This window comes from Falco rusticolus, chromosome 1, assembly GCF_015220075.1.
Source record: "Falco rusticolus isolate bFalRus1 chromosome 1, bFalRus1.pri, whole genome shotgun sequence".
Taxonomy (NCBI): domain Eukaryota; kingdom Metazoa; phylum Chordata; class Aves; order Falconiformes; family Falconidae; genus Falco; species Falco rusticolus.
The window spans coordinates 87,792,262-87,804,769 of record NC_051187.1 but is presented as its reverse complement, the minus strand read 5'-3'; the positions used below and the strand labels follow the sequence as shown (position 1 = coordinate 87,804,769).

At 41.5% G+C, this 12,508-nt stretch overlaps 1 protein-coding gene across 6 annotated transcripts in view; it reads right to left on the bottom strand.

Moving 5' to 3' along the window:
- EXOC6B (exocyst complex component 6B) overlaps positions 1-12,508 on the bottom strand; it is a 306,436-nt gene that overhangs the window by 248,061 nt on the left and 45,867 nt on the right. For all 6 annotated transcript variants that reach the window (XM_037388258.1, XM_037388288.1, XM_037388268.1 and 3 more), the window contains exon 2: positions 5,552-5,717. In XM_037388258.1, the coding sequence (XP_037244155.1) occupies positions 5,552-5,717 (166 nt within the window). The remainder of the gene's footprint in view (positions 1-5,551; positions 5,718-12,508) is intronic.

The following is a 12,508-nucleotide window of genomic DNA, read 5'->3' as shown; positions in this document are numbered from 1 at the left end:
TCTCAGAGCTTTCTAGTTTCACTCAGGCTCATTGTACGGTGGAAGCTGCTGCTGGATTTCAGCCGGCATAGTCAAATTTTATGAACTAGTTTCTGCGTGTTTTCAGGAGTTTTGTTCATTGCGTAGGCAAAATCAGTAACAGAGCTTGGGCAACAGCATGAGCTGTGACATGGAGCTCTCAAAGTACATCCAGGAGCATAAGATCACACAAACCAACTCAAGACCTTTATTTCCTGATTCTTTTCAACAATTGCAAAAACAAGCTGAATTTTTCATGAATCTGCCACTACTGAAGAAATATCACTTGATGCTCTGCAATTACCCAACAGAATGTGGATGGTGCACAGAGCAGAGAAAATAGCAGAGCAAAGCGGGACAAGCTTCAAGGTGGATTCAGAAGGTAACAGCCACCTCTTTCTCTTTTCAGCATGCCACAAGGCAACCAGTTCAGATAGGAGTGGAGCTTTGTATTAATAAATATAAAATTGGTTCAGGATCCAATTTGTTTCCTGCTGACTACTGAAAGATCCTGAGCAACAATCATTTCCCACACTGGTCCAAACTGCAACAGGACATCTCACACTGAAAGGTCTGCGTGGCTCAAATGAACAGAGTTATCCAGCCTCACAGGCTTCCTTTTGTTTTAACAATGGCCATGCTGGTTTTTAATCTTACTGTGATGCAAGAAGGGGAGTCATCCCATGATCTCCCTGCACACAATTTCGCTACAGCATCTGCATCACATTGCTCCCTCTTCTGCAGTAGCTTCAGTGCTCCTGGCCGCTTGCCCTGTGCAAAAACTGCTCATTTCCTTTATGATGTATTGAGATTTTACAAGCAGGAGCATTGCATCTCTTCCAAAGATTATTTTATTTGCTTATATCCTGAAAATCCCACCAGGAAAAAGGAATCCATGTAGGGTAATTTAAAACTGCTCCTAAAATAATGCCAAGGCTATACTAGTCTCCTATTAAAATTACATATCAACTCCAGCTAAAGCAAAAAAGTAAGAATATATTCTGCCCTTGCACACTATGAGTTTTCAGGGGGCAGGGAGTTGTGTTTTCTTTTATTCTTAAGGTCTACATCCATACACTGAAAAAAATAGATGACTATTTATATAGACTCTCTGTAGACACATTGAAGCTTTTCAGACGAGGAGATTTTATAATCTAAGACAGACGCACAGCAAGGGGGGACAGACAACAGGTGGGCACATGTGAAGAAAGAGACGATGGGATCACACAAGGGGCTTACGGGATGCTCAAGTCATCAGTTCATTTATCTATATACAGAACATGTGGTATGGAGCAGGGCTTTGGTTTGGGGGTTTTTAAACATCACTCTGCTATCATTTAGAGAGTGTCAGCGTGATGAGAGAGAGGAGCAAAGGGCGCTGCAGAGGAATCCTGGGAATGGATCCGAAGGGCACCACCATGACCCCACGCGGCTGTGCCGACTCCATCCCGCTGTCCAACACCCACCTACTGCTGATTTCCAGCCTCCCTACGAAAGGGAGGGTGACTGTGGAGTGATCCTTCAAGTTGGCAACTCATGAACTTTCCAATCCGGAGGGTGCACTCAAGGACGGAGTTCATTACCCACCACCACAGCCATTCTCCTCTCATTAATGCAACCCCATGGGAATCCACTGCACGGCTGTTGTGCTTTCAGGTCATCCCACATCGTGGGGCACCAAGATCCCCCGCTTGGTTTTGCGTGGGTGAAGGTGATCTTCCCTTCACACTAAGCCAGCTGCCTCAGTTTAATTAAATCTACCTTAATCTGACTGCACTAAGCAATAAACGTTGCTTCCTTATTAATTTTCTCCCCCTGTCACACTCATAATTTCATAGATCTTATGACTTGTTGGCAGAGAGGGTTAGAATTGCAGATGTCTTTTCAGAGAAAACCCCTTTTATTAACTGCTCTTCGATAGTGGCAGGTGGGAAGAACTAAATTTGAGCAGAGATCATTAGCTACACAAAACAAGGCAACAAGTGATTCTACTGTAGCTCTTTGAAAATGGTCCTGGTGATCACAGTCCATGAAACTGAGGAACAGCCAGTGCCGTGCTGTTACTAAGAAAGCAACCATCACACAAATATGCATGAACATAATCCTACAATGTGCTTGAAATAACCCTTCTGCACCATTTCACTGGTGCCTGATTGCCTGTCCTAATGTAGAAACCATGCTTATCACCAAAACAGCCCCGAACACCATCAGCTGGAAGGACCTTCAAAGTAGGAAAGTAATAATGGTGATATGCCTAGAAAGCACAACCCTCTAGGATGGACTGGGGCTACCTATCTTACAGAGGACAAGACCAGAGAAGAACATTCCTCTAACCCGAAGACGACAGCTGCAAAACTAAGAGAAATAATCCCTCTTTTGTGTCTGACAGGCCAAACAGTAGTAGACCTAAAAAAGGCTTTTCAATCATGCCACTCAAGTTTCCTAGAGAAGGAAGGACAGCAGTACCTGGGCGATGACTAACATTAGAGGATGTTACATAAAAATCCATCAGGTATGACACAGCTGAAGAAGAACTTGCTTAAGAGAAAAGACAGACTACGTGATTTCTTGAAGTTGTCACCAGCCCTGTGGCTGTGATCCTTTCCCCTTCATGCCTCGAGTCAAGTTTCCCAAGTTGAAGCACGCTAATGTATAATCTATCTTTGCCCTTTTAAACTCCACTGGAATCTTTATAAGCTGTAACAGACTGGTACCTGGTTCTCGAGACCCAACAGCACCATGCATTTATAGGTTTGAGAACAGGTCAACATCAGGCTGCTCATTTCCTAATGAGGAAGAACGATTCTGCAGCACAAGATACAAAAACATTGAAGATGTGTAACAAAACAAAACAAACACCACCACCAACAAAACAACAATATTTTTCCTTGGAAAACATGTAAGAAATCAAAAGTAAAGAGAATTGTCATGGTGAAGCTATATAGTTTCAAAAAAAAAAAAAAGACTAAGCAAACGCAAAAAAATTTCTGGTTTAAAAAACGTTATAGTTTAAATATCATCCAAAGGAAGGAGATGCCTTTTTAAAAATGTATCCTGTGTATTTTCAATTAACTTTACTTTTTTATCCATATAGAGATTACTAATCAGTGACACAGCACCTCTTGAAAACAACACAAAATATTGCCTAATGCAGAAATTCATTGCAGAGGAGATCCTCTGCTGATCAAGAAGATAAAGTTCCCAAATGAGTGCTAGTCCTTCACAGGGCACAAAAGCAGGTGAGAAGGTTCAGCAATCCAGCCCAGATTAGGTTTTAGTTCACTTGGGGCCACCTGAAACACAGCGTCACAGCACAGGGGGAAGAGGGCAGCTGTGTTACACATGAATTGGGGAAGATAATGCATCCAGCTCACATTTAGCATGTGCATTCTTAAAACAATGAACACCAATATTTCTGCAAGCACGATATTATACAAAACATCCCAAAGCTAAAAGCACACAAGTGAAGATACATCCTAGAGATGCAATAGGGAAGGCATTTATTTTGTTGCTGGTTGCACGTATGTTCAAAGACAAGCGCTATTGAGAAAAAGACCAAGATCAAATAGAGAATGAATAGCTGGAACAAAACACACTCTCACCACTCGACCCATGGATGATTCCCTGGGGAAGCCCTTACAAAGAGGGCTCAGTATTTCTCAAATAAGTTTCTGTGTATATTTTTCCCATGTGCCGTTTTATAGATCACATAGTAATGGAAATCAAGAGAGATCCTGAGGGTACAGAGATGGACTTCACAGTGTGCCACCAACAAAGTAGCTGTTTGTAGAATGGGAAACAGCAACAAGCCTTTGCAAACAAACAATGTGGAATTCTTGGCTAGAAACAATAGCTTTTTAAAAAAAAAAAAAAACAACTTCCATGGTCTTTCCAATAGCCTCATCCTGCAATCAACTGCTGAATGAATCCTTGCCATGGAAATAATACGTATGTAGTAATATGGGTGCTTCAAGTGTCAGGACACCCCCCCCACAAAGTTGCTGCTGCAAGCACTCTTCCATTTGTGGGATGGAGACCTGTGTGTGTAAAGCTAGACACCTGCGAGGAAATGCCAGACATAGCTTAAAATGAATAAATAAACATATGAAAAGCAGCAGTCAGCACACTGAAGTTAGAATTCTTCCTTCTTTTCAAGAAAACTTGCTTTTCTGAGATTTTTTTGCCCCTTCCCCCCTTATTTATAACTTCATCTTTTCTAATGCACATTGAAGGGTCTTCCACACTCCTAGAGTCCCAGAAAGGTCCTTAAAAGGTCAGACTCCCCTCTGCCAGAAAGACTTGTTGTGGTCTTTGGAGTCAGACCATGCCTTTTTGGGTGCCACACAACTCAGCTCCAGTCACTAAGTGACTGCTCTGGGAGGCTGCTTTTGGTTTTCATGTCAAGGTCACACCTTGTTGCTGCAGCAAGGGATGGCATAGTGGTCTCCCCTGCCTCTGTTCTAACTTGTGTAGGAAAAGGAGGAAGGTTCTCTGGCCTCTGACACCAATTAACTCATTGCTGTGCTTTTTTATACACCCCAAATTGTGAAATATTTGTATTTTAAGGCGCAGGAGCCAAACAAACCACAAGCTCACCCAGCCCCTACATGCAGAAACACCTCTAGGTCCTTTCTTCTCCCCGGAAGCCTGCCTACTTTCCTTCTCACCACTTACCCACATTCTGATACTACAAATGGCTTTTTCCAGATACTACTAAACACAGTTTTTCCAAGACATGGGTAAATTCCATCTTTCTCTCATGTTTCTGCACAGCTTTAAAGGCCACAATACCTGGAAAGTCCGTACCTGTAATCATTTTACTTTCTTCTTCCCCAGCTCTAACCATTTTGCCTTCTAGTTAAGCCAACCAAACCTGGAGATGCTACTGAAAAAAAGAATCAAGCTGTGTGTTTGTTTACTCAGTCTTTTAGTAGTTAGTGAAATTAGCAGTTATTTTTCACTACTGTTCCTGCTTACACCTGAACACCCTACAATGCTCTGATGTTCATTTGCTTTTAAATATTAACATTCCACTTCCCAACGTTGGGCAGACACCTCGTGACTGATCTGCTGATTTGTCTGACAATGTTACCTGTGATGAGAATTCAGTGTTGGATGAGGCACTAGAGTAGATGCTGCTACAGCAGATTTACTTCTGACCGTAGAGCTTATTCTTGCTTAAGAACATGGTATAAGGTATACCAGGAAAAATAGCTTTCCTAATGCAGAACAGGGTTAGCTTTAATCTTTCTTGTGTTTTTAATATACCACACTGTTCCAGTTTGCCCAAATAACTATCAAACTTCAAATGACTAACCTATTTGCTACAGGAAGAATGAAGATCTATACACACCTTTCTTTATTTTTTAGCTAGAGGAGAGACGCTCTAGACAAAAGGAGAAAACATGGCATTCACGCGGTTTCACAGAATCCCAGAGTGGCTGAGTTTGGGTCATCTGGTCCTAGCCCCCTGCTCAAGCAGGGCCACCTACAGCAAGTTGCCCAGGACGAGGTCTAGACAGCTTTCCCTTACCTTCAGCTTCTGAGCTTCTCCTCTCACTTTCAGCAGCTCTGTGATGGAGTCCACAAAGCCCTGGTAATGGAAGTTGCACATTTTCTCAATCTCACGATCATGGTTTCTGATTCGTGCTTCCAGTTTCTCCATGAAACGACCATGTTCTTCTCCATCATAGACAGACCTAAAAAGAAGATACCAACATTGGTCAAGATGCCAATACCTGTTACTCTCATTACTTACAAGAAATATCCAAAATACAAGCTTTAGAAAAAAACTCCTGTGATAAAGGGATAGTTCTGCTTTTAATGTGCATACCCCAGGCACCAAACTCAGGTTTGAAAGTCTTTCTGTTCCAGCCCTTCTTTTTCTTTTTTCCACTTGCCAAAGACCAGCCTGATGTTCCCTCAGACTGCAACACGGCCAACCCAGCGCTGAATGCTCTGAAACAAGCCCTTGTGCTATTTGAGCTTAGCCACCCCTGATTACTACCTGCTATCATATGCTGTAATGGTGAGCACTCCTCTTGGACAATTTTCTGAATGTTCTTTGGGCTTCAAGGGTAAAAGCTACAACAGAAAAGCATCACCGCTACAGCTGCCAAAATCCATTTCCCTTACCACCCCCAATTTTGCCAGCATAGTTAGCCCTGGTACTGAAAGGCCTACGCAGCTGAAGACTACTCAAACTGACAGGGACTATTCAATCCAAGACACAGCGTACACTGTGCAAGCTGCAGGTAATGGGTGATCTTTGATACACTATTAAATTTAAGGGTGGAAGTTTAAAAAAAAAAAATCTATCCTTCATATTTTCTTAAATTCCACCCAGCTGGAAAAAGCAGCTTGAATTGCCACGTTAAAATACTTTTTGTTCTGTCCACTACCAACACACGCTGTCTGGTAATGATCATTATTTCCAACAGTTCTGTAAAGCAGCCTAGAAGGCGACACACATCTGCAGAAAGAGCCGCTGTGCAGAAGCAATAGATTATGACTGCAAAATAAGCGAATGTTATTCTAGAAGGCAGAGGGATTGTGTCACACCCTGAAATGGTATAGGATTTTCAGGGTTTTTTTTCCTTTGTGTTTTTAACAGTAAACATAGATATTTTTATCGGAGTGTGGAAATCCTACCCTTAGACCTGTCTTTGTAAAGTTTCAGTATTTTGAGAAGCAGTGCGAGCTCCTAAACCTGAATTCTCTCCCAGTCCAAAAAAATTAAGTGCACAGTGAGCTTTGTGGGGTCTGAGCTTGTACTGCGTCAGAAAGTAAGGCTAAATTAATTATATACTGGACTCCATGCAGCGATTAGAGATAAAAGATGGGGAATGACAGAGCTGTAACAAGCTATAAAAATAAAAAGAATTAGTAATCACAGCAGTGACAACCAACAATTTAAAAAGAACCAGAACGTGATGAATCCAACTGGACAAATCAAATATTTCTGGCTGCAGAAAGCGATGTGATCCTTCAGTGTAATCTGTGCTCAAGTCACTTTGGAGAATCCCATCTCTGCAATCCACAAAGGTCTCAAAGTAATACAAAAAATACCAAGACAAGACTGAAACCCTGGAGGAAATCTACTTAATTACCATTCTTTAAAATCTGCCCTAGCAGTTTCATTTATACAGTTTCAGTAAGCCATTCTCAACAGCAAAACAAAAATGCCAAATCTGTATAAGCCTACTTAAAACTCAATGTAAAATAACACTGTCACCAAGAGTAGAAGTCTTCAAAAGTGATCACATTGTGAAAGAGACAGAACTTCCGCAAATTACAGGAATGTCACCACTAGTATGATGCTAGTGGTTTTTCCTTACAGCCTAGCAGAGTTTGACTGGTAAAATACGAAAGTTGGAGACCGAGCGCCATCTAGTGCCGCACAGCCCCTTTGCAGGGGCTCTCAAAACAGCAAGGCACCTCTGCTCCGACAAACCTAGCTTCAAGCTAGTAACTCACATACAATAAGCAAATAAAGCTAGACAAGTTGTGTTTTCGTTAAAGTATATTAAAGCATGAAGTAAAAAAACCCACAACGGTAGTTACAGGTGCCACATAAATGTGTTTACATTCAAAGGAAAATACCACCTGCATTTACAGAGGCATCTATCTATGGAGAGAAATAGAAATCACTCAAAATTAATAACAAACTCTAGCCAAGTTTCCTTTGGAGATGGCTAACCTACAACATAAATGTCTGATGACTAAAACGCTTTAATGATTTTCTTTTTTTAGCCAAACTCTAGTGTAAAAAAAATAAAGTTGATGACAACAAGCAACAAAACCCCAGCATCTCAGGGATCAGCTCTAAGCTCATATTAAAAAAAAAAAAAAAAAAAAACACACAAAACTTTTTCTTCCCTTTTGAGCTTTCCTGTTCATCCTCAACTCTCCCCTCCAATGCAGAACCACTATCCTTCACTCCCATCCTCCCTGTAAAACACTAGCAAACCAGCCCCAAACCAAACAAAACAGCAATGCACTTCGAGGTTGCAGGATGTCAACTCCAAGGTTACAGGATATCAACTTCTTGCTCTGTATCAAATATCATATAAGCAGACTACAGCGACTATGCAGTCACTTAGATCAAAATAAACAATGCAGGGACTCACAGTTTGATTGCAAGAACAAATCTCTCCCCCCTGCAACCACATCAAAACACTCTCAAGTCCAAAACTCTACTATCATGATCTTTAGCTCCTGGCTCTGGTAGAGGTCCAGCTTCCTCAGCTGTTTCTTCAGCTGCCTGAGCTACAGCATCACTCTTGAAAATTCATCCTTGTGATCTTATACCCTTGACATACATGCACGGTTACCTAGCAACTGTCAGTTTCTCAAGACCAACTCTGGTTCTCACCTGATCCACTCAACCAAGCACCTTCATTACACATTTCTTTCTTTTCAGGATTACCACATCTGGGGCATTCGATTTCCCACAGGCTTACCAAACCTTCGGGACACTCACTGCCTTGCTCTGGATCTACAGGTCTCTCCAGTCACTCCTCTCTATCTCATTTCTTCTGCACATGAACTCTGATCCTAGTAACATCCCTCCTGGTTCAAAGACTAACTACAGTCTGACCTGGATCCTCACTTAACTGTCTTGAAGTGAGAAGTGACTAGTAATTCAGAAGACATTAGAAGGTGATGCACAAAAAAATTTCTAGAAAGAAAAAAAAAAATCTTACATGTGGATTTATACCCACTAATAATCACAACAGCACACAATGCGAAAAAAAAGTAAGGAAAACAAAAATAAGAATCCGTTTGGCTGTTCATTCTCTCAGTTGTAAACAACAAAGCACTGTAACAGTGCTATAGAAAATTACCCTTGAGGCTGCTTTTTTTTTTTTCTTTGCTACAAAAAACTGCTGGTCAGATAGCTTTAGTAATAAGCCTCCCCCACAAAAAGCCTTTTGATTAAAAAAGTCTGAGAAAGAGCAGTTGCCCCGCATGCACTTATCTTATAACTCTGGAGCAGGCTGTAATTCTCAAATTGAAGACTATGCTCAGTGACAGATCTGTCTGGTTCACATTTTTTAAGTACACTCACTAAACAAAACCACTTAAGATGACTTTTAAAAATTCTTGGATTGTATCATTAAGTTTCACAATTTCTACACTCATTAAAAATCCACTTCATTTGTTTCCAAAAGGTCAACTGGAAAAATCTTTCCAGGAAAGCCATAACAGGCAAATGCATCAGGAATTCGCATCTCCAGCCTTGCATTATTGCAAAGTTTATTTCCCAAAATAGGGGCAACCAAACCTGGCCCACACCAAGTGGCCAGATCATTAACAATGTGGATGCCAGAGACATGGATTTGTGGCACAGCTGGATGCTCTGGTGTCTTCTCCATTTGCCAAGCGGCAGAAAGCAAGTGTCAGCTCACAAAGAAGCACGACACGTTGACAGTGAACATTTCACACATTCACTCTCCCCCCCAGCACCCCAGAGCCTCGGTTGACTCTGGCTGTACTCAACCCCCACATTGCACTGAATGCTCTACTGCATTCTCAGTAACTTCATCATTCACAAAAGCAAAAACTAGGGAAAGAGCAGAGGTCTGGGGAATACAGCACAAGAGAAGGGTAAAAGAGACAACAGGCTCAGCTACAAATCTGTACAAATGTACAAATACAGAACATGGTCAAGGCATCTTGGGTCCTGCCACCAAGCACCAATACAATGTACATTCTCTCCAGCTGTGCTTTGGACACTTCATCTAGCTGTTCTCAGGCTGGCAGGTCCTATTACCAGCCACCACACACACTGAAAAAATGCCACAAGACCTTAAAGTTATTGCACATGTATAAATTAATGCTAGAAAATTTTTAGGAACTAGCTTTTCAGGTCCTCCCTACATCTCATGCTTAAGACGGCTTCAGGCAGCCGCGGAGAAGGCCAAGCCATGAAGCTGACCCTGCAACTTCATTCCCAATGACAGCTGGCTGCAGGACGGGGACTCAGAAGTAACCTAAATAAATTCAGCTGAAAGTACAGAGGAGGGAAATCTCTAGGGGCAAAATGAAAGAAATCTGGAACAATGCAAGGAGGACATTCTGGGGACAGAGGAACAGAAGTGACTAGCTTTTGTTTTCAATTAATAAGCGGAACAAATTCCTGAGTCTGTTGTGGACTTCAATTTTATTTTATTTTTTTTTCCCTTTAAACTTCTGTAGTGGTTTTAATCCTTCAGAAACATTTTCTTCTCATTAAGCTACATAAAAGCATTAGCAGTTTTGTTTAATCTTAGTCTAACTTTCGTAATAAACAAATTAACTACTGAGCAATGCAAAAAAAAAAAATTTCAAGAGTGGTGCAACAGCTCCATGGAAAAAAGGTCAAAGAAAGTTTGCAAGACTATATGATACCTGTTTAATATCGAACTGTCACAGTTCACAGCTTCAAGTCTTCTGCTTCATGGAGTTCATTTGCGTACTGAGACAGCACCAGCAAGTTGTACCCCACTTGGAGCACTACACCTGGAATTATCTCTGTGGAAGCACAAGTGTAGATTTCGCTTTTTGTTTTCATTTTGCTAATTAAACAAAATCTAAGCCCACTCTGCTTTGTCCTATCACCCACACAGGTTTACAAATACAGAGAAAGAAGTCACTTTTTTTCCAAAAAGGAAAAAAACTTCCAGAAAGGAAAAGCATAACATGTTTAATCATAAGTATTTTTTATTATTACAGTTCAAAGCGCATTTCCATGTGTACTTTTCCTACTTACACCCACATACCTTGCACACAAATTTATTCCACCACTGTATTTTCAGTTTACAACAGAAATCATTCCAATCACTGCAGAATTCAGCAAAATATCAGCAATAACCCATTATCACAGGGTCCCAGCGTACAAAAAGTAATTTCTGAAGAGCACTGCTACATTTTATTATTTGGCAGAATGACCCTGGCTTCATAGGTGGGAACACCTACCTTGATTTCAGCAAGGTCCTGGCATGACCCTGGTGGGTATTCTCACAAGCACTCCAGAAGGAATGCTGCACAGCAAACTGCCATAAACCACATGCGTACGCTGCTCAAAAACCATCCCAAAAACGATGTTACTTGTCAATGACTGGCCTCAACAAGAAGAAGCTTTTCAACAGGGCTTCCACATGCATTTGTTCTGGGCCTGGTTTTCTTCAGCGGTTTTTTTAGCAAATTGGAAAATATAATGCAAGCTGTACTTTCAAAATATGTTGGTAACACCATAGTGAAGGGAGTTGCAAGCCTTCTGGAAAGCGGCAGCCAAAGGCCTCGAGAAACTGGGAGCATTTCCAGAAGTTAAGAAGGGTGAAGGTCAATAAAGGCAAGCGCATGGTAGTGGTCCCAGCAAAGGTCAAAATCAGCAGCACAAGTACAACGGGATCAGAGCGGAGGCAGGAGAGACCACAAAGTCCACACAAGCCACCTGCCACTGCACCTTATTTATTAGCCCACGAAAAGCCAAAGGAATTGGGTTTCGATTTGAAGGGAAAGGGCTGGTGAGAACACAGGTAGCTCAGAGCCATGGAAGAAGTCCCCTGCTATGTTTAAGAGGGAGGAAGGTGAGGAGTTCTTGCAGGGCTGTTACAGTAAGAATGAGAGCAGACCAATTTGCAAAGAGCTAGGGCAGATTTTGTGATGAAACACAACTGAAGATAGTCAAAGCCCTGGAAGAAAGCATGCTGTGACACTGGAAACCCCGTTTATCAGTTTAAAAATAAGTTGAACAGACATTTGTTCAGGGATGGAGAAAGGATTCAATGCTGCCTCACCTCAGGCTCTCAGGCAGTCTTGACAATCCGGGATGGTAGAACAGGTCAGCAACAAATAAAATACCTTCCAGCCCTTTTTTTTTTTTTTTCCTCTTTTTTGTTTTTTAATTTCTTGGGAGGTTTTAAAGCAGGCCAAACAATTAAGAAACTTACACACTGAACTGCCAGAGGTAGAAGTGGACTAGCACACAGACAAGAACATCAGCCCAACCTCACACCTTCCACGCATCCAACATGAGAGCATCTTTTCAGCATCACCAGAGAAATACACTATGAACACTAAACTACTAACAGAATACAGCCAAGCAGATAAGAGTAAAAGTCAAATTAAAACATTATTTATCATGTACAGGCACCTGCCACAGCAGGAGCCTGGAAGCCACCAGTGCAAGCAACAGGCAGGTATAATATGAAAACAGAAGAAAAAGCATTGTGTGAAAGAAAAGTAGGGATATTATTAACATGCAAAATCCTTGTCTTTTTGACAATATCTTTTGTATTACAACCTTTATTGGCACCGCACCATACGTGAGCTCTAGTCACACCTGAGCCCAGATGTTGCATCTGCAGCACAAGAGTTTCTACCAGTCCCAACATCAGTGTAGTGATGAAAAATTTAAAGACCAGAATACCAGGACAAGAGGCACAAACTACCCTACAAAGCCACTGCCACACTAAAAATTCTACCTGAACTACCAAATGTCAGA